Raw genomic sequence first — 22,528 nt, forward strand, 5'->3', positions numbered from 1 at the left:
GGAAGATTGATGGTTCAGGTTGTTTTAATGTCGCAGGTATTAAAAAGGTGTTGGGTTCGGCTAATCGCACAAGACCTGCTAGAGTTTTCGAGTGGATCAACTGGGTCCCGAAAAAGGTTAGTATCGTAGCATGGAGGGCTGACGCTTGCCGACGAAGGTAGCTTTATCGAACCGGAACATCCCGGTGAATAACCGGCTGTGTGTTATGTGTGGTAATTATGAGGAGACTTGTGAGCACTTGTTTACTTCATGCCACTATGCTCAGTCAATATGGCAATATATAGCGAGCTGGTGTAATATCCCACCGATTGTCGCCTTCGACATTAAAGATCTTCTCACGGTACATGTGTTTAGCGCCGGCCCAAGAAAGAAATTAAAAGCACTGTATGCGGTCATCTTGGTAACATTTTGGAGTATTTGGAAGTCAAGAAACGAGTTGGTTTTCACACAAAAAGGGCCGAGTATGGCAAAGACTCTAGATGAAGTGAAAGCTATGGCGTTTTTATGGGTGAAAAATCGGTCAAAAATGGCGTCTTTAACATGGGAAGATTGGTGTAGATTTAAGGTTGGTTGATAAAGAATTCATGTAATCTGGTTTGTTTTTATTTGTTTGTTGGTGGTGTATACTTTGTATGTTTGGTGGTAGCTCCTTGCTACATTGAATAAAATATTTTGTCGGCCGTTCAAAAAAAAAAACATATACGAGCACCAAGTGAGTATTGTGATAGCATCGATGGCAATTCAAATAATTATTTTTTGTGCCTGGGCAGTTGGTTTTAGTTGACTTAATCACGTTATTTTTTGTCCATACTGAAAAAAAGTTATGTAAATACTAAATTGTTTCTTTTTAGAAAGACTAGTGGGAAACCCACGCGTTGCAGCAGAGTCGACAGTATTGGCCCGAGAACATAATTCAAACCTATGAATGTTAAAAAAAAAAATCATATATACGTTGTGTGTGTATATATATAAAATTAGTTTGAAAAGATAATACTTTCGTGCGTTTTGACCGGTTCATGGTTAAGCTATCATGAAAAATGTCATCAAATGTGGTGTTGTGTGAAGTGGTTAAAACACAAAGCTAATATACATAAGAATTACTATAAAAAAATTCTTAAGTGAAACCAAAATGTCCAATTCCGATTACAAAAATTCTAAGACTTCGTGTAAATGCCACATCAAATGTGGTGTTGTTTGAAGCAACATTTTCTATAATACTTTTACAATATTGTGTAAATGGAGTATTCAAAGTGCCTTTTTCAAACTGCACAAGAAAACAAAATTTAGAAAGTTGTTTAATCAGCTTAAAAATTATAAGAACAAAACTAAACTGCTAAAAAAAATTAAGAACCTGGAAAAATTGATCAACAGACTCATGGTCTTTTGGTGAAAATGCCACATCATCCCTTTTCTTCTGCACAAACCCAATATTCTGTTCCAATTGCAATAAAGAATGAAGATTTAGTAAATAGTAACGGGTCAAAACTGGTTAAGTTGAAAAAAATTAATTTTGTGACAGTCAACACGAACCGGGTAAGGTCGGATTGACCCGCAAACACTTTTTTGTCCATTTTGTTTTACAAATCCTTAAAATAACTAATGCATTGTTTATGATTACGAAATAAAATATTACTATAACAATCATCCAAATCTTTGAATAACCGCTATCGAATCAACATTTCGTATAGTGGATAACCGATGTGCAACCACAACGGTTGTCCTTCCAACCATTAACCGGTCAAGTTAAATCTTTGAATATGGCACATCAAGTTGAACCTGGCTTAGAATATACCAATTAAACCACTCAAGTTAAATAAAAAAAAACTAACCATCTTCAACTTTATCATATCTTTACTCTTTAAATATTGTTGTCATAGACCAAATCACTTTCTAAAAGTTTTTATTTTTTTGATAAAAAGGCGATTTTATACGAAACAAGAGCAGGCCTGAGGAAGATGCTCAGGCATATAGCAGTACAGTACAAAAAAATAAAGATAAGAATTACATCGGGAAGTTGCTGAAATTAAAACTTCTCCATTTATCCCATTCCAGATCTGCGTATCCCGCCCTTGTTTTGATCCAGAGAAAATAATCCGCCTTTATGATTCCCATAATCTTTGTTGCCTGCACCTGTTTGCCAACACTCAACAGTCACTTATATAATTTGTATTTCATATGTAAGCACAAAATCTCATACAACAAAGAGAGAAGCCAAGAGAAACAATATGGCGGGTAGAAATATGGCAAGAAATTAAAAAAACTTTTTTAGTGGAACGATCCAAGAATTAACCAACTTATATGGGTCAACGCATTAAATTAGCGGATCAAGTGTTATACCAGTTGTATCCGACAATCCCTATACGGATCAAACCCTTGCCAAGTTACAAAGGAGACAAAACAAACTGAGGCAAAACAACCAAATTATGGCCAACCAAGTGGAGCATTTGCGGTTTCTGACTGGTCGAAAACTCTACTGAGTACCTGTTCACGTAATTGTTAGTTGCACAGAATATTGGTATTATGAGAATCTCAATTATCCAAATGTGTAGTGCAAGATAATACAATATCAATGATTAACTGTTTCTATTTGTTTATTCTTGAAAAAACTGGGGATGGGTTATACATTAATTTTGTAAAATTAGAAATTCAGTTTGTAGGACCGAAAAGTAAACAAAATAAGGAGATTTTGGAGGCTGCAAGATCGATCAAACAATTAAGGGTAATACAATTAACTTACCTCAAAACATCCTTAAAATACCAACTAAACTGCTACCAACTATACATTCTTCAACAATGCATCTCTCGTTAGATGTTGCGTCTTGTCATTCTACGAGGAGCCGCTGCCGCTGCACCCTCGGTTTTCTCTTCTTCTTCACCTTCTCCTTGGGTTGTGTTTGACGCCTCCCCTTCTTCATTCTTTTCTAGTGCCGCATTCAACTTTGGTGCCTATAAAACCAAAATTACCATATTCATAAATCAACCAACATGGACACAGGTCAAACCTTGACCCATTTGCTTGTTAATGGGTCACAACTTCAACCCATTAGCTTGTTAATGGATCATCACCAAACTATTGGCTTGTTAATTGGTTACAATTTTGACCCATTTGCTTGTTAATCAATATTTTCTCTTTTATATCAAACATGTCAAATAAAAAAAATACTAAAAAGATGCTAAAGATCACTAACCAAAAAAAAAACAAGCAAACCCTTAATTAAATCAACACAAAAGTAGCGTTTGTTTATAAATGCATAGATAAACCATACCTCATTTATTAGGCCTGATACTATCTATTGATATAGATGGGCTGCAATCATTAATGAGAACTCTGAGTAGCATTTGGGCAGTTGATCTTGACCAATATTTCCAGAGCTTCGAAGAACAGAACATGATTACTGTACTCATCAAAGATTGATAAACAAGTAAATATACATTTATTACTATCAAATAGAAAAAAAAAAAACATAAATAACAATTTGATTAGTATGTTATGATAAATTTTAATGAGAAATCTTCTAGGCATGTGCCCATCTCTGGACACCACATGATGCTTTCACTTGGACCTTTACCACACAATTCTCAAAACTAAAATATCTCTGATGATAAAATGAAACATAATCAGCAAAAGAGAAATTATCCCATGTGGATGCTAATTATCAGGAACACGATGTTACTCACAATAGAGAAGGTTAATGTATAATTGCCAGCTTTTTAATATTGCTTCTTGACTTGGTTATTCCATTTAGAAACATCAACCACTTTCATTAACTTGATTATCAAGTTTTGGCCAAACTATTCCAAAGCGATGCTGAAGAGAAAGATAGTGGCACTGTTTTCTTCTCACCACCGTCATTCTGCAAATTGGATCACAAAACTTTAAATCTAAATTTCACCCCTAATTCGAAACCTAAAATTGAAATTAGAAAAATACAAACCTGTTTCCTGTGCTCATCGACAGTCGATATCGGGGCTTCACTACGATTAATAAACCAAAAATTCCAAACTGATGGTCCCTAAAATTCAGTGGGTGGGATACAAACCCACGACCCTTCAATTGCAACATTCAATTAGGAACAAAAATTAGCATTAAGTAACTTGTATTTGAGGAGGGCGATGGAAAGATCAATTCAATGTAGGAAATTAATCTCACTCAATATGATTCAATTGCAACAGAAGTGAAGGGGGAAACTGAAGGGTTATAGGGTTCTTCCAATTAAATGCGAAGATCAACTTCGTCTTATCAATTTATACATTCACGAACGACAATGAGAAACATACATTGAACTGGGGGCAAAATTGGGAGAAAGGGATAAAAAATTAGGGAACAAGTCATGGCTCTTGCTCTGCCATCTTAAAATTACAAAGAAAATTACTTTTGTGTACATAGAAGACGCTTTATATGGTACTAGTAGGTAACCCGCGCGTTGCGGCGGGATCATAGTTTTTGTAACGGGTATATGCCTTCGATGATAATCAAGTCAAAGTTTTTCATATTTTTTTTACCCAAACGAGACCCGTTTGACCCAAAAGAAATTTTATTTTTATTCGTTTTTGCTTATTAATACTCAAAAGTTACAAATCTACAAACCTAAGTCATCAGCAAAAAAATTATCTCTCTTTGCATATTCTAAGACAACAGAAAGATTAGATGGTTTTATGGTCTTATGGATTAACTATTATGTAATAGAATATACTAAGGCGAAACCAATATACAAAAGTTTTAATAATCTATGTTTGCTTTCTGTTGCACAAATCAACAAATTTATTAAATTAATTACTTAGTAAACATTGAAAAAATATCAAAATAGCAACAGAATTACCAGCAAAATGTTGCATAGTTCACTCCTAAAACAAAATGTCAATTTCCTAAAATTTAACATAAATAGGATATTAAAGCATAAAACCTACTCAAGTAAGATGTAATGTCACGAATTTAACAGATTAGTGAATCAAATTTAAGCAGCAAGTTATACATAAAAATTTTATCATTCTTTTGCAAGGTTAAACGAGTCGTGTTGGGGTTGACTCGAACTTTATGATAAAACGACCCACGATCACCATTACAAGTGAAAAGGCCACCAACCAATTAAATAGCCTGTGATTGTATTCCTTTATAAACGATGACTTCGACTTTCCCATCATCTGCACATTCACAAAAAGTGGTCCAGTCACCTTAAACAGATGTCTTTACGAATGAAACGACGATAGTTTATTGATACCGAGAACGTTGAAGACAAAAAGCATATACCAACCTTCACCATTCGTTGCTCATATATGGTTTTAGATGGCCCAACGCACTCTTTTCCAAAACTTTGGTTGCATTGAAGGAAGCCTGCGTTAAACTTGGCCATGGACGGTAGTCTGAGTACTTGAAGTTGGTCCATTTGGTCCTCGCACTTTGTATGCAGTGCCTCACACAGTTTTGACGACTGATATTGGTTTGCCATCATAAAATTCTTAAACATCTGCCAAAAAAATATTAATATTTAGAACTTAATTTACCATATTTAAAAGAAATCTAGTAAAGACTAAGTGCACTAAATGCTCAAATTTTTACCTTTTCGATATCTTCATCGAGTGTTTCAACAGATTTCTTGGCATGGTGACGGCCAAAATGTTGTTCGTCAAAAGATTTCAGAGATTCGGCTCTTGAAGCTTCATGGATGCATTGTAAAGATTCCTCGTGAATCGGTAAAATCACTTTCGTCATGCTATCCTCGTATAGCTTCAGACATCAATTTGGGTTAAGCTCTATCGCTAACGGGTCAAACAAGTAACATAACAAGAAAATGCTCAAACGGGGTTGAAGGTTTCCCAGAGTGTTATTTTTATGCATTAACCACCAAATATCATTTCATTCAAAACATAAGATTATTAACAAAATGGTATATATTTTATAATAATATAACTGACGTTAATTATTATTATTATTATTATTATTATTATTATTATTATTATTATTATTAAAATGGTATATTTTTTAATGATTAAAAGGACCATAGTTGTGGTAAGCTGAAAGCTGTGCTATTGTCGCCCATGATAGCTAGAGAGTCCCGAATTTGGTTGACCTATTTTAAGACAACGAAAAAATTCAGATATTGAGTTATATAATTCACATATGTCTGATAGATAACTGAAAAATTGGGTACCTGGTCAATTTGTCACCTGAAAAAACAATACACATTTATCTCAGTATTTAAATAATCATAAAATATATCAAAAAGAAAGAAAGCTAACCATCATGGTTAGGAACATGTCGTAGAGCTTCATCTACCATTTCTTTTACAGACTTCTCCCCTGTAACAAGCCAAAAGGAATGTTAAACAATAACTTATAATGCTACAATGGACTGTATATATCAATCCATAAAATTAAGAAATTGGCATTCGTGTTAGAAATAGAGAAACTGAAGCTACAACATATGTGCATTACTGCATCAGTTGATACCAGTAGTCCATACAGGTGGCAGGTTGCTTGTACAACCTAAAAAGTTTTATGTACAAGAGGCACTCCCGATTTGCGGGCCCTCGTGTGGTTAGAAAGAATGACTGTCTCGCCTGACACGCCATCAGGCGCGCTTTTAAGAATGACTTACAGCAAAACAAAACAAAACAAAACAAAACAAAACCTTAGTTTGAAGAATGACTTACAGCAAACATAACTGTTATTCTGTTAACAACCACCGGCTGACCTTGTCTGGCGCCGCAACTCTTCATCAGCATTTCTAAACAGCCGATCCCAACCACTCCCTTCACTTGTATCCAGATAACCATACGGAACCGCAGTTTTCAACCCCGGTCTCACCCCAAATCGGCTCTCCACAATCCTAAACTCTGGTTCCCTCATCAACTGCGCCGATTCCAGTTCCGCCCATGTGAACAGCAATGGCAACTTAACCTCACACCACAGATTGAAATCCAAAAGCTTGACTTTCATATCCTTTCGAACATAAACATCAAGCGTGTAACTTTCCGACTCAAATCCCATGCTCACCTTGTCCATATAAAACTCGTCTATCACCTTTTCCATATCATGCTTCTTCTCGGTCAGAATCGAGTAAAACGTGTTGACTTCCCGTTGGGAGATTCCAACTAAGACGTTGTTGCGTATGAAGACTCGAAACTCCCTCTCGGTTGGAGATCCGGGTACCATTTTCTAAGCGCAAGGAAGAAACGGGCCGTAATCTTCAATATTGAGTGATTGTTTACACTCTATGTCAACACTATTTTCAGCTCCTGTTTCAAGATTTGGGACCTTACCTGTAGTTTCTTCCCCGTCACCTTCAAAGCTACTATCGTCATCATCAAGATACTCAGAATTCGGCTCATAAGTTGACTTGAACCTAAAAAGATCAAAAACCCAATTAAAATTAGTAATTTAACATCAAGAAATTACAAAATCTGCTTTGATTTAAACCCTATTTTAAAACTCAACAAAAGCCTAGCTGATTTCTTAAGATGTGGTTTTTCAAAAATCTTCAACTTGAAGTTTCAAGAATACCACCTAGTATCAAGTAACAAACCAGATATGAAATTCATTTTTCAAAGTCAAATTCTTGCAAAATTAACACTGAAATATACAAAAGGTAGTGGCAACTAACATTGAGGAACCACTTCACATAAAAATCAGAACCCATCTTGAGTTTCAATCAGAAATCCTTTGAGAATCCAAAGATGAGTTCTTCAGCAAAGCAGCAACATCTGCATCAAAAAGTTCAAAACTTTTAGTTGCTTATAAACAGTATATTTAAACCCTAAAGAGCAAAAATCTCCTACACCAATATCTAGCCGCATAAATGTAATAAAACAAGATTAACAACAACAACAACAACGTATAGAAACAAGATATGATCTTCATCTTCAAGAAAAAAAAAAAAAGAAACCCAATTCATATTGAAAGAAAACAGTGACGACTGAAGAATGTTTCAAGAAAGTGTGAGTAAAAAGAAGATACCATCTAGTGCTGAAATCGTTGCCGGTGATTCGCCTCAACCTAGGCTCTCCACCGGTACAACCTAGTGGTCAGAATAGTCGCTGGTGATTCCTTTTATCCTCGCCGATTTTCCCCAATTTTCTTCTCTGACGTTTCTCTCTCTCATCGTTAATATGGGATATGAGGGATTGAAGCCTTTATCAAAGAAGATTACTGGCCGATTCAATAACTTTTAAGCTTCACTTGCCGATTCATTGGAGAGGAAATGGTAATGGTTGATTGTGGTGAGTTTCGGATGTGTGGGGAAAGTGAAAGAGACGATTAGAGATGGTGAAAACCATTTGCCTTTTGAAGAGTTACATTGATTGCTGCCTTTGAAGAGTCACATTGATTGATGGCTAAGCAGATCCCGAATTTAGTGTAGGTATTCAACGAGTATAGTATAGATAAAAGGGAAGAGGGGTAGTAACGGAAGAAAATGGTAAAAATTTATGCATTTTATATTGACTCTTTGTATGCCATCTTAAAAATTTGTATAGAAATGACAATTCTAGCCATAGGAAATGCTTATATATAGTACTAGTGGGAAACTCGCGCGTTACGGCGGAGTAGACAATATGAAACAGAAACACGATACGCATCGGGTGGTCTGTGAAGGGAAAATGTTATAGGAGGTTGCCGCGGCTCAAACTTAGTTAGCACATGTATATAATGTGAGCATGCATATTATATAGACAACAATCAGCTATATTTTCAAGCACATCATCCATTTTGTAACAAAAAACCTAAGGTTAACAATGTTAAACGGTGATCACAAAAACGTAATGAACTAAAATAAATATATTTAAAAGTTTAAAATAAAGAACCCAATAGACTATTAATATAGTTGATAGCGGTAAAAAAAGATTTATGAGCTCCCAAATTAATTAAAACAAATTACATTATAAAAGTGATGCGACCTATATGTTGTAATTTGCACTTCAACCCCAAGCTAACATCTACACAAACAAAATAGACCAAACAAAATAGACAGTTTTTAAACAGTTAAAAGACCTAACCATACAAAATTACCCGAAGCGGAATAAGTTTAAGTAAACACATTAAAAGACCCTGTGGTTTTTTTTTTTTATTTTTAAAGGGCACTTTTATCATTTTAATTGAAGTTGACAGAAAAAATAACGGAGACATTCCTTATATCACGGAACCCTTAGTATAGATATATGTAGCTTGAAGAAAAGCACTGGCACAGTTTCTGTAAGTAAACTATACACAAAACGATGATTTATAAAGTATGGGTTACCTTGTAGCCTTCATGATATTCTAAAATCTTCTTCTGCATGTTAGTTATACCGACTTAGTGATCCCATGAAGTCTCCATATAGCAGCCACCAAGATTTAGTTTATTATTTTAATAAAATTTAAAGAAAATGGTGACAGGTCAAACTGACCCATTTTGACAGGACCTAAAAGTTTACCTTCAAGCTGTCGTTTTAAGTTCAACCCGTCTAAGCTGAGGCTCGGGTGGTGGCCTCTCAAACTCACCTTCTTCCAGGTCTTCGCTCCCGGTTGGTTGTTGAAGTAGTCCACTCTTTCCACGACTGAATCGCCGTCAAAGGGAGGGTTGACCATACTTATTTGCCACCACACGCTCCTGGCTGCAAGACATCCAACAAAAACATGCTTCACGTCTTCGTTTTCTAGGCCACACCTGCAACAAAGTGTGTTACCTAAATTCACGCCTCTTCGCACCAAAGCGTCCTTTGTATCAACGCCCCCTAGGATAGCCCTCCAGATTAAATAATTCACTTTTGGCATCACCCAGCTATTCCAATGAAACCTCTGCAGATCTGTATCTCTCCCAGCGGCCACAGCCAATTTGACCCGGATACTCTTAGCCGAAAAATCAACTCCATCCTCGTTACCCCAGACCCATTTATCCTCTGAACCAGTATCACAAGTAAGCCTACAAATGCGAGAAACAACGAAAAAGACCCCTCCAAGTTAGAAAAAAAGGAGTGATGAACATATGTTAAAAAAACATATCGCATAATGTTCAAACCTACTTCTAGTACAACTACTTTCCTACCATAGATTAGAGGCCTTAATTAAATAAAGAACTAAAAACTCTAGATGTGTTGGCAACAAGAGCGGTGAGTGAAAATGATTAAAGCGTTAGTCTAAACTACAGTAACAGAACCGTCGGTCCTGCGATCAAACCAGCTGCGCGATGGCATATACCAGTGACAACATGGCAGAGGGATGACTACAGTTATAATATGTGCACTTGAAGTCCACTCAGTCCCTAAAATTTGAAGAAAAGAATAAAAAACTCCTTACAATTATGACATTTAACTTTGATTAAAAAAATCAACATAGAGAATAAAAATTTACAGAGAATAAAAGTTTACCGGTTCTTTTAAAATCATCAAAGCACTTCAACGGAGCGAATCCTCCGGCAAGCTCGAACGCTTGTTGGTGCTTCCCGGCATCACATCCAAATGAGAAAGTAAAAAAGGTAGTAAGAAAGACACACATAAACAATAAGAAAGTAAAAAAATAACACGTAATTACCGTTTCTTTCTTTCTTTTTTTTTCTTCCTTTGTTTCTCCTCGTCACAAAGAGATACTCTACAAAAAATTGTAGCATCAGTATATTCTTATGTCAGCTCTCAAAAAGAAAAAAAAAAACGCCTATTAATTTATTCAAAAGATCTAAATTTTGATTTAAACCCCAAAACAAACCACCATGTTGAAGATGATTCACAGAAAACCATAAGAGCAACAATTAAACAAACGAAAATAGGTCCATCACATTCCACAATGAAAAACTTTTAAGACACAAAATGATACAAATCAAAAAAGCATAGGTCTGATCATATGTACATATAGCACACGAACCCTCTGTGACCCAACCCGTTTTGACCCGAACCCAATTGACAATTTTTTAAAAGCCGCCCATTTTGAACTCAAATTGAACCCTTACACAACTCACCACCCAACCTGACCAGTATCTTTTGACACATTACATGTACAACCCGATACAACCCACCCATTTTGCAAGTCATAATCATGACATTTTTAAACATGATTAAAAAGATGGATTTAGACCATGACATACAATCTATGATATATATGGATTAAAGAATCACTTTTAGGAGCGCATCCAGTTCATCTATAATAGCATGTCCATTATGCAGAGGATCATACCTCCTTGAGGTTGCAAAATAAAAAAAGTAGTCAGAAAAAATGTTAAACCCAAATCAAAAAGTGTATGTGTAATGTTACTTACTTGTACGAATCGTATAACATCTGGAAGGTGCATTATAGTTTTGTCCCATAGATTACTTTAATTTAGCATTACCAAGACAATTAATCCTAATTTAAGCCACTCAAGTCAATAAAATTAAAAAAAAAATCCCAAATCCAATATCATACATTCTATTGATGAATTATCAATCATGCAACCCAAACCAACATATGTAATCACGTCAACTTACAGAAAAAAGCAAACCCCAAATCGATTTCTTGTATTAAACTTACCTTCCATGCCAATTGAAACCCTAGGAGACCTGCAAGAACATTGCTAGCAATCCAGAAAAAAGACACATATTATAAAATATGAAAGACATCTTAATTTTACTTATAATTTCACCCAAAGAGATAATCCACCATTGATACTTGCTCAACGTTTTGAGAAATCTTCAAAAGCTTGAAGCGGTATGAAGGATTATGGTACACGGATTTATAGGTGAAGATTAAGATGCGTAATTCTTGATTACCAAAATCATACCTGAAACCTCTTCACATGACCTAAATTAATACAACTGATCTCATCTCTTTCTCACCCTCATCCAATTAATTTCATCTATAATTGTTTCGACCCTTTCATTTGCTATATTCACTCCTGGTTTGATTGTGAGAGTCTAAAAGGGCAGTGACGGAAAGAAACTTGGGTGTGTGAGTGTGATGGGTCGGTTGAATTACTATTATACCCTCCAGTGTCTTAAAATTCCATCCTCATTCCAGTTTTATCCTTATAAAATAAGCATTGTTTAGTTGTACATATTGCATAAAATGATGAACGCAATGTAAAATTACATATGTGTACATCACTTCTCCTTTTTATAATAGTATTGATAGATATAGATTATAGATTATAGATAATAAAATAATTATTTTCTTGTGTAATTAAATTACACAATACACATCTATAGTAGTAAACACATGAACTCAACTTACATATCTACTTTAATGCTAACTTCCATCAATATCAACTAAAATAATCATATGTAAATCCTCACTTTATTTCATGTATCAATTTCATATTCACACTTACCATCAAAAGTCTAAAGCTAGTATGCTCAAAAATATAGAATTTCTGTTCACAAAAAAAAAAAAAAAAAAAAAAAATGACATCTATTAACATCATACAAGAGTATTCAACTAACAAATGAAATAAAGTCATATATACCCTTTTGTTTATCAGTTCATCAATTCTTGCAAATCCACATAAGACGATGATTCAATCGCAAGATTCGCTATACAACTCTCAGACCGACTGAGCCGAACACTACCCGTACTCCTTAACGGACTACTCGGCACAGACCTTAACGCTCTAGGTGAATCCAAACCTCGCCGGATAAACCGTCTCATTGCTTCGATTAAATCAATAGCCGGACTCAACGGTGGATCCGGCGATGTTGATTTTCGGCAAAAGTTCATATGACGCGTCATAGCTTCTTCCGTGTTGATTAGCCTTCCGCTCCTTACCATTTCGTCCTTAACCGCCTCTTCACACAATCCGCACATCCAGTTACCGTTATACCTTGCTCGAATATTTCTTATGTACTCTGGGGTACACTCCTCCGTCAATTCGCAACAATCGCACTTTGCTAACACTAATTCGGTTGAGGTTGCTGGCATCATAATTGTATCGTTCATAACCGTTGTTGACATCTCTGCAACGAACAACACGATTCATCAGTAAGTTAATCAGATTCGAAACAAAACATTTCAGCAAACATTGAAATTCAATATCAAATTGAATCAAACTGAATTAACAGAACTAACAGCATATGAAACGGCGATTTGATCAAGCACATTAATTAATCGAAATTTCAATAGCAGTAACTATATGAAACCAAACTATTGAAATCATATGAACATTGAAACAACTAAATTTTATTTCTTATTTCAATTAAATAATATTTTTTATATTTTTATTATTACGTTTTTTCTATCCTCTACTCACAACCACATTCAAAATATATTAAAAATTTATAAAGGTGAACAATGTCCCTAAATATACAGATAAATAGTAACATTTTCTCTCTTCTCCACTTACAACCTTTTTTTATAATATAAATACCACTATCATAGAATACAAAATACAAGGGAAGGGATGTGAATGCTCTAATCGATATTCAAAATCAATAACTATATGAAATTTAACAAATGAAATCTTATTAACATCGAAATTCAAAATCATCGACTATGATCGAAATTCAATATCTTATAAAAATCATATTAACATTGAAATTCAAAATCAACGACTCTAATCGAAATTCAAAATCAATAACTTATAAAATCGTATATTAACATCGAAATTCAAAATCAACGAATCTAATCGAATTAAACTAACTTACCTGAATAAGCAAGGAAGGTTCTGTCAAGCATTGAGTCTCTTCAGTACAAGTAATCCTTGAATTCTTCTTCTGCTTCTTCAACCTTTTTGTCTTTAGATCAAATCACAACAAAAAGCTAAATCAAATGTTTAAGTTAAGAATCAAGCAAAAAAACAGTGGTTTTATAGCAAGGGAATGTTATCCACGTCAGCAAATCTTTAAATATTAGATATTAAAAATTAAAAATTAGCACACACGGATTGGGTGGCGGGTAACCAAATAAAAAATAATATCATTTGCCAGCTGTATATACATTTGTCAAAACTTCAATATGAACTATGAAGACATAGTAATCAACTAACTTTAAACGTGTTTAATAAATTTAATTTATATAATCTTGAGTATACTTTTTTATTTTAATTTTTGATCCATAGGCTTGTTTTTAGCTAAATGTTCAAACTCATATATTTTCTAATGGAAAAAAAAAAGATCATGTGTACATTTCTTGTTCACAAATACATGAAATGTTTTACATAAATGGTGGTGGTGATGTGAAAGGTTTCTCTGAAGCAGCCTTTCTATCCGCGTGGATAGAGGTAAAGACGTACGTCAGATTTGTTTACATTTCATCATTCCCGGACCCTATCAATAACTTTGTCATTTGTTGCATATAGTGGTTATGTTTTTATTTTTTTTATATTATAGACGTGTTAGCTCGGTACGGCTCGACCTTATACGTAATTTAAATAAGCTTAAAGGTACAAGCTGTCCTGACAAGTTGGTCTAGTGGTTAGTCACTTGGTTTCTCTCCTTGAGGTCCCAGGTTCTACTCCCACCAGCATCACTTTAAAGGCTATTGGTGGTGACAATGAAGTTTAGAACTAGGCCTCTCTGGAGGTCGCTAGTTCGAAACCGAGCCGAACCGGGTTTTACCGCAGTGGACCTTCAGGCGGGTGGGTTTTCCCCGGAACTGATGGCTTGATGGCTCGGGTATGTATCCAACTCTGACCGTAATAAAGGAGGGGATACATTTACTCGATTGAGGACATCACAGGATGCTTATCCAGTGATTTAGTTGAGCGTTAAAAAAAATACAAGCTATTTAAGCAACCTCACACGGGTGAAAGGCGTGTTATTAGCTTAAAATTTTATAGAATTTTGACCAGTAAGTTGTTCCCACGTGTACATGGCGGACGTGCACCGGCTAAGCCTCCTAAAATTATTTTATTGTATTTTTAAATCGATAATACAATATCTCAGCATACTTTAACGAGTCGTCTACTCAATAGTCCGGCAATAAATATACATAATTGACTTATTTGTATTTTATAAATGTAAAGAAACTCTATCCTCCAATCGAAAATAAAAAAAATAATAGAAGGTTCCTGAAGTGGAAAACTAAATTAAGCAAATAATGTTGCAATTTTCTTATCGAAAGTTTCATCTTTAAACCCCTATTAAAGATTTAAATCCCACACTTTAATGCATGCATACATGATACATACATACCGCGATCCTAACATACATGATACATAAAGGGAGAGTTGTCTGAATATGCCATAGATTCACATGTTAAGCATATCAACTATAATCCATTTATGTTATACTAAAATTACGATTTTAATAATGTAGAACCTAAGACCTTGAAATTTCATAATATGTATTTTGAAAAAAAAAAAAAAAAGAGTAGCGCGAAAGCATCTGTCTAATTAACACAAAGTATTTTTATATATTTTTAAAGATTCTTAAAAAGTAAGTTTGCTTAGTTAAACAGCCCACTGGACTACTTGTGTCCAGTTATTATTCTTGACTTCTGGCCCATGGCTTTGGACTCATTTAGTTACCCAGTTAATACTATGACCAATCGGCCACAGGTCATCATTTGTTTATTTATTTGCATTAAGAGTAATATGCTAATAATTTATTTGCATTAATTAAGAGTAATATACTAAAATGGTCCATGATTTTAGGTCACTTTTATTACTTTAGTTTAAATTTTTTTTTTTTTGTACATGGGTCTCTGATGATTCATTTTTGTTGTCATTTTTATCTAATTGGCAAACTGAGTTAGAATTTTATGTTAACTTCTCTTTTTTTGTTGTTTTCCAAATTTTATTAAAATATATTATGGCATAAAATGATGATTATACTATTCATTTAAATGTGGAAAACGATAAAAAGAGGAGAAGTTTTACAGAAAATTTTAATCCAATTTACCAATTGGATGAAAATGATAACAAAAATGGAACTTCAGGGCCCTGATACAATAAGTTTTATTTTTAGACTGAAGTAGCAAAAGTGGCTTGAACTCGGGGATCATTTTGCCATTTTATTCTCGCATTGTAAGGTTTAAGAGGGCAAGTATGTTTTGATTGTTTTCAAATAAATTTTTATTATAGCAGCTGCCTTTTATTTGTGGAGCTTATCACAAAATGTTATGATACAAAAAAATGTTATAGTGCAAAATAGAGAAGTGTAAGGGCATTGAATCGTATCACGATAGAAAAGTGTTTATATACGTTGGCATGATCGACTTGCACGGTATTGTAAAACTCTTTGTTTGATAGTATAGACAAACGTCATTACAAGGGAATGTCTCGTCCACAACAATCGGACCAATCCAAAAAATATTACTTAAGTAACAAAACATCTACATTACTAATGTAGCATTAAACAATGGTAAGTGAAAACGAGGGTTAAATACCAAATTATAACCATTTTAAAACATGATAAAGTCTTCCAAAGTATCATATTATAAATTATATAAAACAGTCATCCAACAATATGAAAGGGATATGAACAATTAGAATATACATGTTCAAACACTTGAGAAAATAAACAAAAGAAAAAGTCTCATTTAAGAATAGACTTGTAAACCAACCCCATTGGCAAACTACGCACATAGGTTGACTTTAATCATATATAATACGAATAAACAAATTCAATCATACTCGTATGTTTTTAGCTTGACTAATGACACACCGTGGCATAGCTGTTAAGGGACGGGGGTGCAACCCCCCACCCATCCCACATTATGAGGTTTCGGTTAAAAGTGTAATATTTCTGATTTTTTGTTTGAAAATTTAAAATTATATAGGTCAGTTCGCGTCAATTATTTTGCCTTTCTCTGCCCTTATCAAGTTTATTGTCAAAAATATTTATAGATATTTTCGTATTGAGTTAAAAAAATGTAAAGAACGGGCTACTATAATAAGTTTTATAATTGTTTATAAACTTTCAGTAAAGTTTCTTACTACTTTATATATAAATCAAATTTGAGGGTTCTTTTTTATCTTAAAGGTCTTAAAAGTACTTACCATTTATCTTAAAGATCTTGGGTTGATTTGTAATTCTTCGTCCAGGTACTTAACATTTATCTCGCATCATTATAAATATTTGGTTTTTGTTTTTGTTAAACAATATTTAGCGTCTTTTTATGTGTAAAAGAAAATTATGTAGTTTTATTTGGAGTTATTATTGTTTGACCCGAGCAGAATATATAACCCGAAACGTAGCAATAGAATTTTTTTTAGTCCCATAACTTTCCGCCCCTAGAACTTTTGGTCAAGTTCCGCCACTGATAACACACGTGGTAGATAATAAAATACTATATCTAGATATTCAAAATAGATGGAATTTGATTTTAAAAAATAAGTTATGAAACGTTTGAAAGTAAGTACTACTAAACGGGTATGAAGCCTCGTACGGACACAAAACTATGGCACAACGAATATGATGAACCTTCTTACACCCAAGAGTCATTAGTTGACGAGCAATCCCCTTACTCGCAAGTTATGTATGAAACTAAGCAGGTATGACAATTCTTCATTTATGTCTTTTTAGATAAATATTAACCATTACGTTGTTTAGGATTTTATGTCGTGCGATGAGTTGCAAGAATGGGTCAAAAAAGGAAGTCCTGCTTGCTAACAGATTTGGTGTGATTGTTCACCTGTTAAGCTTGGGAGGCAGTCACACTTTCTTCTCCTTATATCATCCTAACGTAGTATGTCTCCCTCATCAAGTGGTATCCCATGTATTTTTTTGACGAAAGTCATTTAATCACTGTCAATCTAAAGGGGAATGCCTAATGCCTTTACCGAACTATCTTTGGGATCAACACCGAGGCGACGAAGTGACACTATGGTATGATAACTATGCGCAACATATAGAGTGGTTTCAAGCATTAATGAATCCAGACCCAGATGACATTGTGTATTATGTAGGTTAATTTGTATTTTTTAATGTATGTTTGCATAATGATACAGTACGACACGTAATGATACAATACGACACGTAATTAAACAATATGATACCACACGTAAGCGAACGACACCGATATGACATGTATAGACAATATACGTCACCGTACGACTTGTAATGACAAAATACGTCAAGTAATCATACAATACGACATGTAATGATACGATTGGATTTTATACAAACTGACACATAATCATACAATATGATACCACACGTAACCAAGCGACACCGATGCGAAACGTATAGACAATATACGTCACAATATGACACGTAACGTCAAAATACGTCAAATACCTAATTTAATATACATCATGAAAAGCAAAAACCTAATTTAAAGAAAAAAGGATTTTACATCTATAGGATTCATATACATCAAAATTGTGTCGTATACGGCTTTTATACGACTTATATTGATCTATACGAGTCGCATAAGGAATAAATTGATGCGTATCAGCCTAATACGAAGGACCCTATATAAATCGTATAATGTATAACACGATACAAAACGTACAATATAATACGTATAAAATTTTTAGAATTAATATTGAAAAAATGTACGATACGTAACAATCCGATACGACAAAATACGATACGATACGACATGACACGACACGACACGACACTATGCAACGCAATACGATACGACACAACACAATATGATACGTCACGATACGATAAAATACAAAACATATTAAATTAATATTAAAAAAACAATAAACACCTACATTTGCCATCTTTGAACACCAAAAATTCATCTGGGTTGTATACGATTCGTATAGGTCTATACGAGTCGTTACGACCAACCGCCAGATATAAACTGACAGTGACAGTCTGTGTTATCTACCGTTAACCCTATACGACTCGAATAAACCTATACGAGTCATATAGGAGCGGTTAAGTGTCCAAATAGATCCTCGGGTGTCCAAATAGATTAAGCAAATTATAAACATATATAGATTATAGACGAGTAAAGTTGCATCAAATGGATGTTTATTGTAGCGCCTCGCTTTTTGTAACATTCCTTATTTAGAAAGTCTATAATGTATTTCTATTTTCGGAAACTTGTAAACTCTCGTAATTGTTTTTTTGTTTCGTATGATTGTAATCCGAGGCTTCGATCGTAATAAAATTAATTATTTCATACGAATTACGCCTCGTTTGTTACTTGCTTAAACATTTAATCCTGGTATACATTTGATACACACTCGTACCCTCGTAAACGCATGTGTAACTGACAATTAATACATGATTCTAGATTTCCTATACGTGCAAACACTTGATCCTACGTTCACAATACACAACCCATACCTTTATTTTTATACACACTTATCACCTAATTTCATGTTTTATATAAAATTAACTATTATTATATAGATGTATATGCTTGATAAAATTACTTACTGGTATATTAAAATTCTTAATAATACATTATAATACTAAACACAATGTCGGCCAAAAGTTGAATGCTGACTTCAGCCATCCTTTTCACGCTAAAGGAACCATCAGAAGCCGACCATGTCACAACCGCATTAGTTATTTTATTTATTTATTTATTTATTTTACTTCACTTATTTATATTAATTAATTATTAGGCATTACACACCCACCTATATATTAAATAACTAAAGAAGGCATGGAGACATCAACTATGTTAAACTTAGGGACTTCCCATGTCAAAAGAAAAATAATAATAGTAATAATAATAAGCTGATCCATGCGCTGTCAATCCTGGCCAGCTTATTGGACCAATTTTTGGCTCCATATCCTTAACAACTTGCATTTAATTCACCCTTAAACTAAAACCCTAAATCCATTTCTCTTTGCATATCAACAGCCACTACATTATCCACACCCCTCTCAAAAACTTCTTATCTACAATAACTAATCACACAGAATGAGAAGCTTACCTTCCAAACACACCACGCAAACAAACGTCCAAACCTTTCTCTCCCTCTCGGTTCCACTATGCAACAAAAAAAGGGGTTTCAACTATCAGACCCCTCCCCACCTTCTGATTACATCCCGACAATCGGATTTTACCGGCAACCGGATAAACGACGCTTCAGCACCCTCTCCATTTTCGTAACACCCACACACCTCTTTCACGTAGCCGGTCCTTGCCGGAGAAGTCGAGTCGTCGCCGGAAAAACTTGAAGCTCGCCGGAGCCGTACGGAGGTCGACGGAACTCTTTTCTTTCGTTTCGCCGCAGCCGTCGGAGCTCCACCGGAGACGAAAGCTCAAGCCGAAACTCACGGATCTTCGTTTCGGTAAATTTTTATTTCATTATCATTTGATCTTCGTTATTTCGCTATTGAAACGTTCACTTTTCGACATCACATAATTATAACTACTAGACAAGGATAACAGTTTACGTTTATTTAATGAAGATGATACGAACACCTCGGGACCCGGGATTCACGTCGTTGATGCGTTGGAACTTAGTTCATCATTCGGTATAAATATTTCTTCCCGTTCATTTTCAGTTCTTGGATCTTCTTTCATAAAACATATTATGGTAACTTAAAAATATGGTAATAGTGTATGTATGAATGAATGCCTTTTTAAAGAAAGATGACAACAGTTACGTTTATGTCTTACTTATTAAAGAAGAAGTTGAACTGATAAGAGCAATTTATTAAAGAATTAATAAACCAAACTCATCACAAAACAAAGCTTAGATCAAGTGGTGGTGTTGTTGCTGCTACACAAGGGACCACCACAACAAAGCTTTGGTGGTTTTAATTTTTTTTAAGTATATTTTTTTTTCTTTATTTTTAGAATTCTATTCTTTTGTTTTAATTAATACTTTAAAAGTTATTTTAACCTAAATAACTAACAAGTTAGTTTAACCCCTTTTGTAACATTAAAGGTTAATATCTAATAATTAACCTTAACAATTTTATATAATTGCTACTCTATTCTTTCCCCTTTTATAATCAAACCTCTAAATTTATAAACTCTTAATAACTTATCTCTTTTATGAAATTAAATGTTATTTAATGAGATAAATTATAATATTAAATAATTTGTAAACCATAAACATTAGAAACTAACTTGTAAATATCAATTTGATCATGTTATGATAATATCTAGGATAACCGCTCCTGTTCGTTATTTTGGAAATTCTCAATCTTTACTCGTGCGCTTATCTACAAGAAATCCTTATACGCAACCATCGTGAGTATACTCGATCCCTTTTTCCCCTTTACACTTTGGGATGCAACATGTATACCTATTCAAAACAACTTTTATGCTTAAACAAAACATACTCTATCTATGAACGTGACATGAAACTATTGTGAATATTTGCTATGCTTGTATGCTCTATGAACGATTTGGAACGTTATATGCTCATTAACTTTGCTAGCCCGCCTTAACAATTATAGCGCTATAGGATTAACGCCCCGCCCGCTATTCTAATTGGGTATTGTTGAGTTAAACATTTCTATCCCGCTAAACTATTGGGATTAGGCTATTGTGCGTTGTATTCTTGGGTTTGATCATATAGTACGCCAAAAATTGCATCGCTAGTAAATTTAATCACTACGTTACATGTTGGATATGAGTTTTTATTCTATTATGCTATGTAATCAAACTTGTATACTCGCCTTTGCTTTTGCATTGAACTCTATTTTAATACATGTTGCAGGTTAATTGTTGAAGTATGGACTAAAGATGAAACGAGATTTAGGGTGGACTAGATACACACCTAGATTAATTTATCTTTGTTGTTATGTTACAATTTGAAACTATGTTGTTATTTTTATTTGAACCTTGTATGACAATTTAGTATTTCAATGAAATTTGAATTTAATTAAATATTGTCACATAGTGTTATGACGTCTCTAACAATCTATACACACTTCGTCTCATCCCGATGTTTCCGCCATCGGTTGGGGTGTGACATTTATATACACCTGCTGTCAAGGTTTATAAACATATACATATACATATAGATTTTTATAATGTCCTACTAATTAAGCTACATAAAACTAGGGGTGTTCATGAACCGAACCGATCCGATCCGATCGAGGGTCTGCTCATGCTCGGATTGAATTACAACCGATCCGATCCGAGCGGATCAAATTTGCAAAACCGAGCGCAAAAGTGATGCTCATGCTCGGATTGAATTTGAATCGATCGGCTCAGTTTCGCTCGGTTTTTATCAAATCCTAAAAAAAATCGAGCGGATTGTTTTCGCTCGGTTTCGCTCGATTGAATGATAATGCTTCGTTCAACAAAAACAAATTCTAACTTAATTAAAACATGTCCAACACTTTACTAATAAAAGCAATACATAACTCAAATCATGATTCTAAAAATGTTCTAAAAATAAAGTGCGAATACAAATTGTCATTTAGTTTAAAAGCCATAAACTTCTTCTTTAAGCTTGATCATCTTCATCCACAAAATTCAACTTCAAATCAATATATAACCTATAAACACAAGTATTAAACAAAACCATTAAGTTCTACATATTACATAACAACTTTTAGGTTTTGTTAATTATAAAAATACCTTTCATTTATTATCAGACCCATCTGGAGTCAACACATTAATTTCCAATTTTTCTTGATCTCTTGCAGCTTGCTACACATTAAATAAACAAAATACAAATGTTAATGCATAAACTAAAAAAGTATAAGTAGATTATAAATGTAATAAAAGCTTACTTTTAATGTTTTTAAGGTTGTTTTTGAGCTCGCCT

At 34.0% G+C, this 22,528-nt stretch overlaps 2 protein-coding genes and 1 long non-coding RNA gene across 21 annotated transcripts; 1 reads left to right on the plus strand and 2 right to left on the minus strand.

Moving 5' to 3' along the window:
• Positions 1-1,085: 1,085 nt before the first annotated feature.
• On the minus strand, positions 1,086-11,891 carry LOC110935493. Of its 19 annotated transcripts, XR_004891898.1 has the most exons (19): positions 11,051-11,847; positions 10,341-10,560; positions 9,660-9,895; positions 9,408-9,587; positions 7,954-9,265; positions 7,601-7,700; positions 6,651-7,342; positions 6,238-6,297; positions 6,150-6,165; positions 5,558-6,068; positions 5,253-5,465; positions 3,936-5,142; positions 3,679-3,854; positions 3,267-3,395; positions 2,738-2,946; positions 2,338-2,481; positions 2,006-2,130; positions 1,352-1,432; positions 1,086-1,264 (listed from the first exon to the last, which is right to left on the minus strand). XR_004891898.1 is itself a non-coding variant. In XM_035989659.1 (3 exons), the coding sequence occupies exons 1-3, from the start codon at positions 10,465-10,467 to the stop codon at positions 9,328-9,330; spliced, it is 759 nt and encodes a 252-aa protein (XP_035845552.1). In that variant the 5' UTR covers positions 10,468-11,847; the 3' UTR covers positions 9,027-9,327. The 19 variants fall into 19 exon arrangements, 1 of the variants encoding a protein (XP_035845552.1); XR_004891894.1 differs by having other exon boundaries at positions 7,954-8,930; positions 9,233-9,304; positions 9,408-9,895; positions 10,341-11,847; XR_002589131.2 differs by having other exon boundaries at positions 7,954-9,895; positions 11,051-11,142; positions 11,222-11,841.
• Positions 11,892-12,352: 461 nt separating this feature from the next.
• LOC110934272 lies at positions 12,353-13,696 on the minus strand. Its single transcript, XM_022177443.2, has 2 exons — positions 13,578-13,696; positions 12,353-12,890 (listed from the first exon to the last, which is right to left on the minus strand). The coding sequence occupies exons 1-2, from the start codon at positions 13,606-13,608 to the stop codon at positions 12,415-12,417; spliced, it is 507 nt and encodes a 168-aa protein (XP_022033135.1). The 5' UTR covers positions 13,609-13,696; the 3' UTR covers positions 12,353-12,414.
• Positions 13,697-19,635: 5,939 nt separating this feature from the next.
• On the plus strand, positions 19,636-21,518 carry LOC110935494. The gene is made up of 4 exons (XR_002589138.2): positions 19,636-20,087; positions 20,208-20,273; positions 20,914-20,997; positions 21,470-21,518. It is a non-coding gene; the product is annotated as an uncharacterized LOC110935494 (long non-coding RNA).
• Positions 21,519-22,528: the final 1,010 nt, after the last annotated feature.

Source organism: Helianthus annuus, chromosome 4 (genome assembly GCF_002127325.2).
Source record: "Helianthus annuus cultivar XRQ/B chromosome 4, HanXRQr2.0-SUNRISE, whole genome shotgun sequence".
Lineage (NCBI taxonomy): Eukaryota > Viridiplantae > Streptophyta > Magnoliopsida > Asterales > Asteraceae > Helianthus > Helianthus annuus.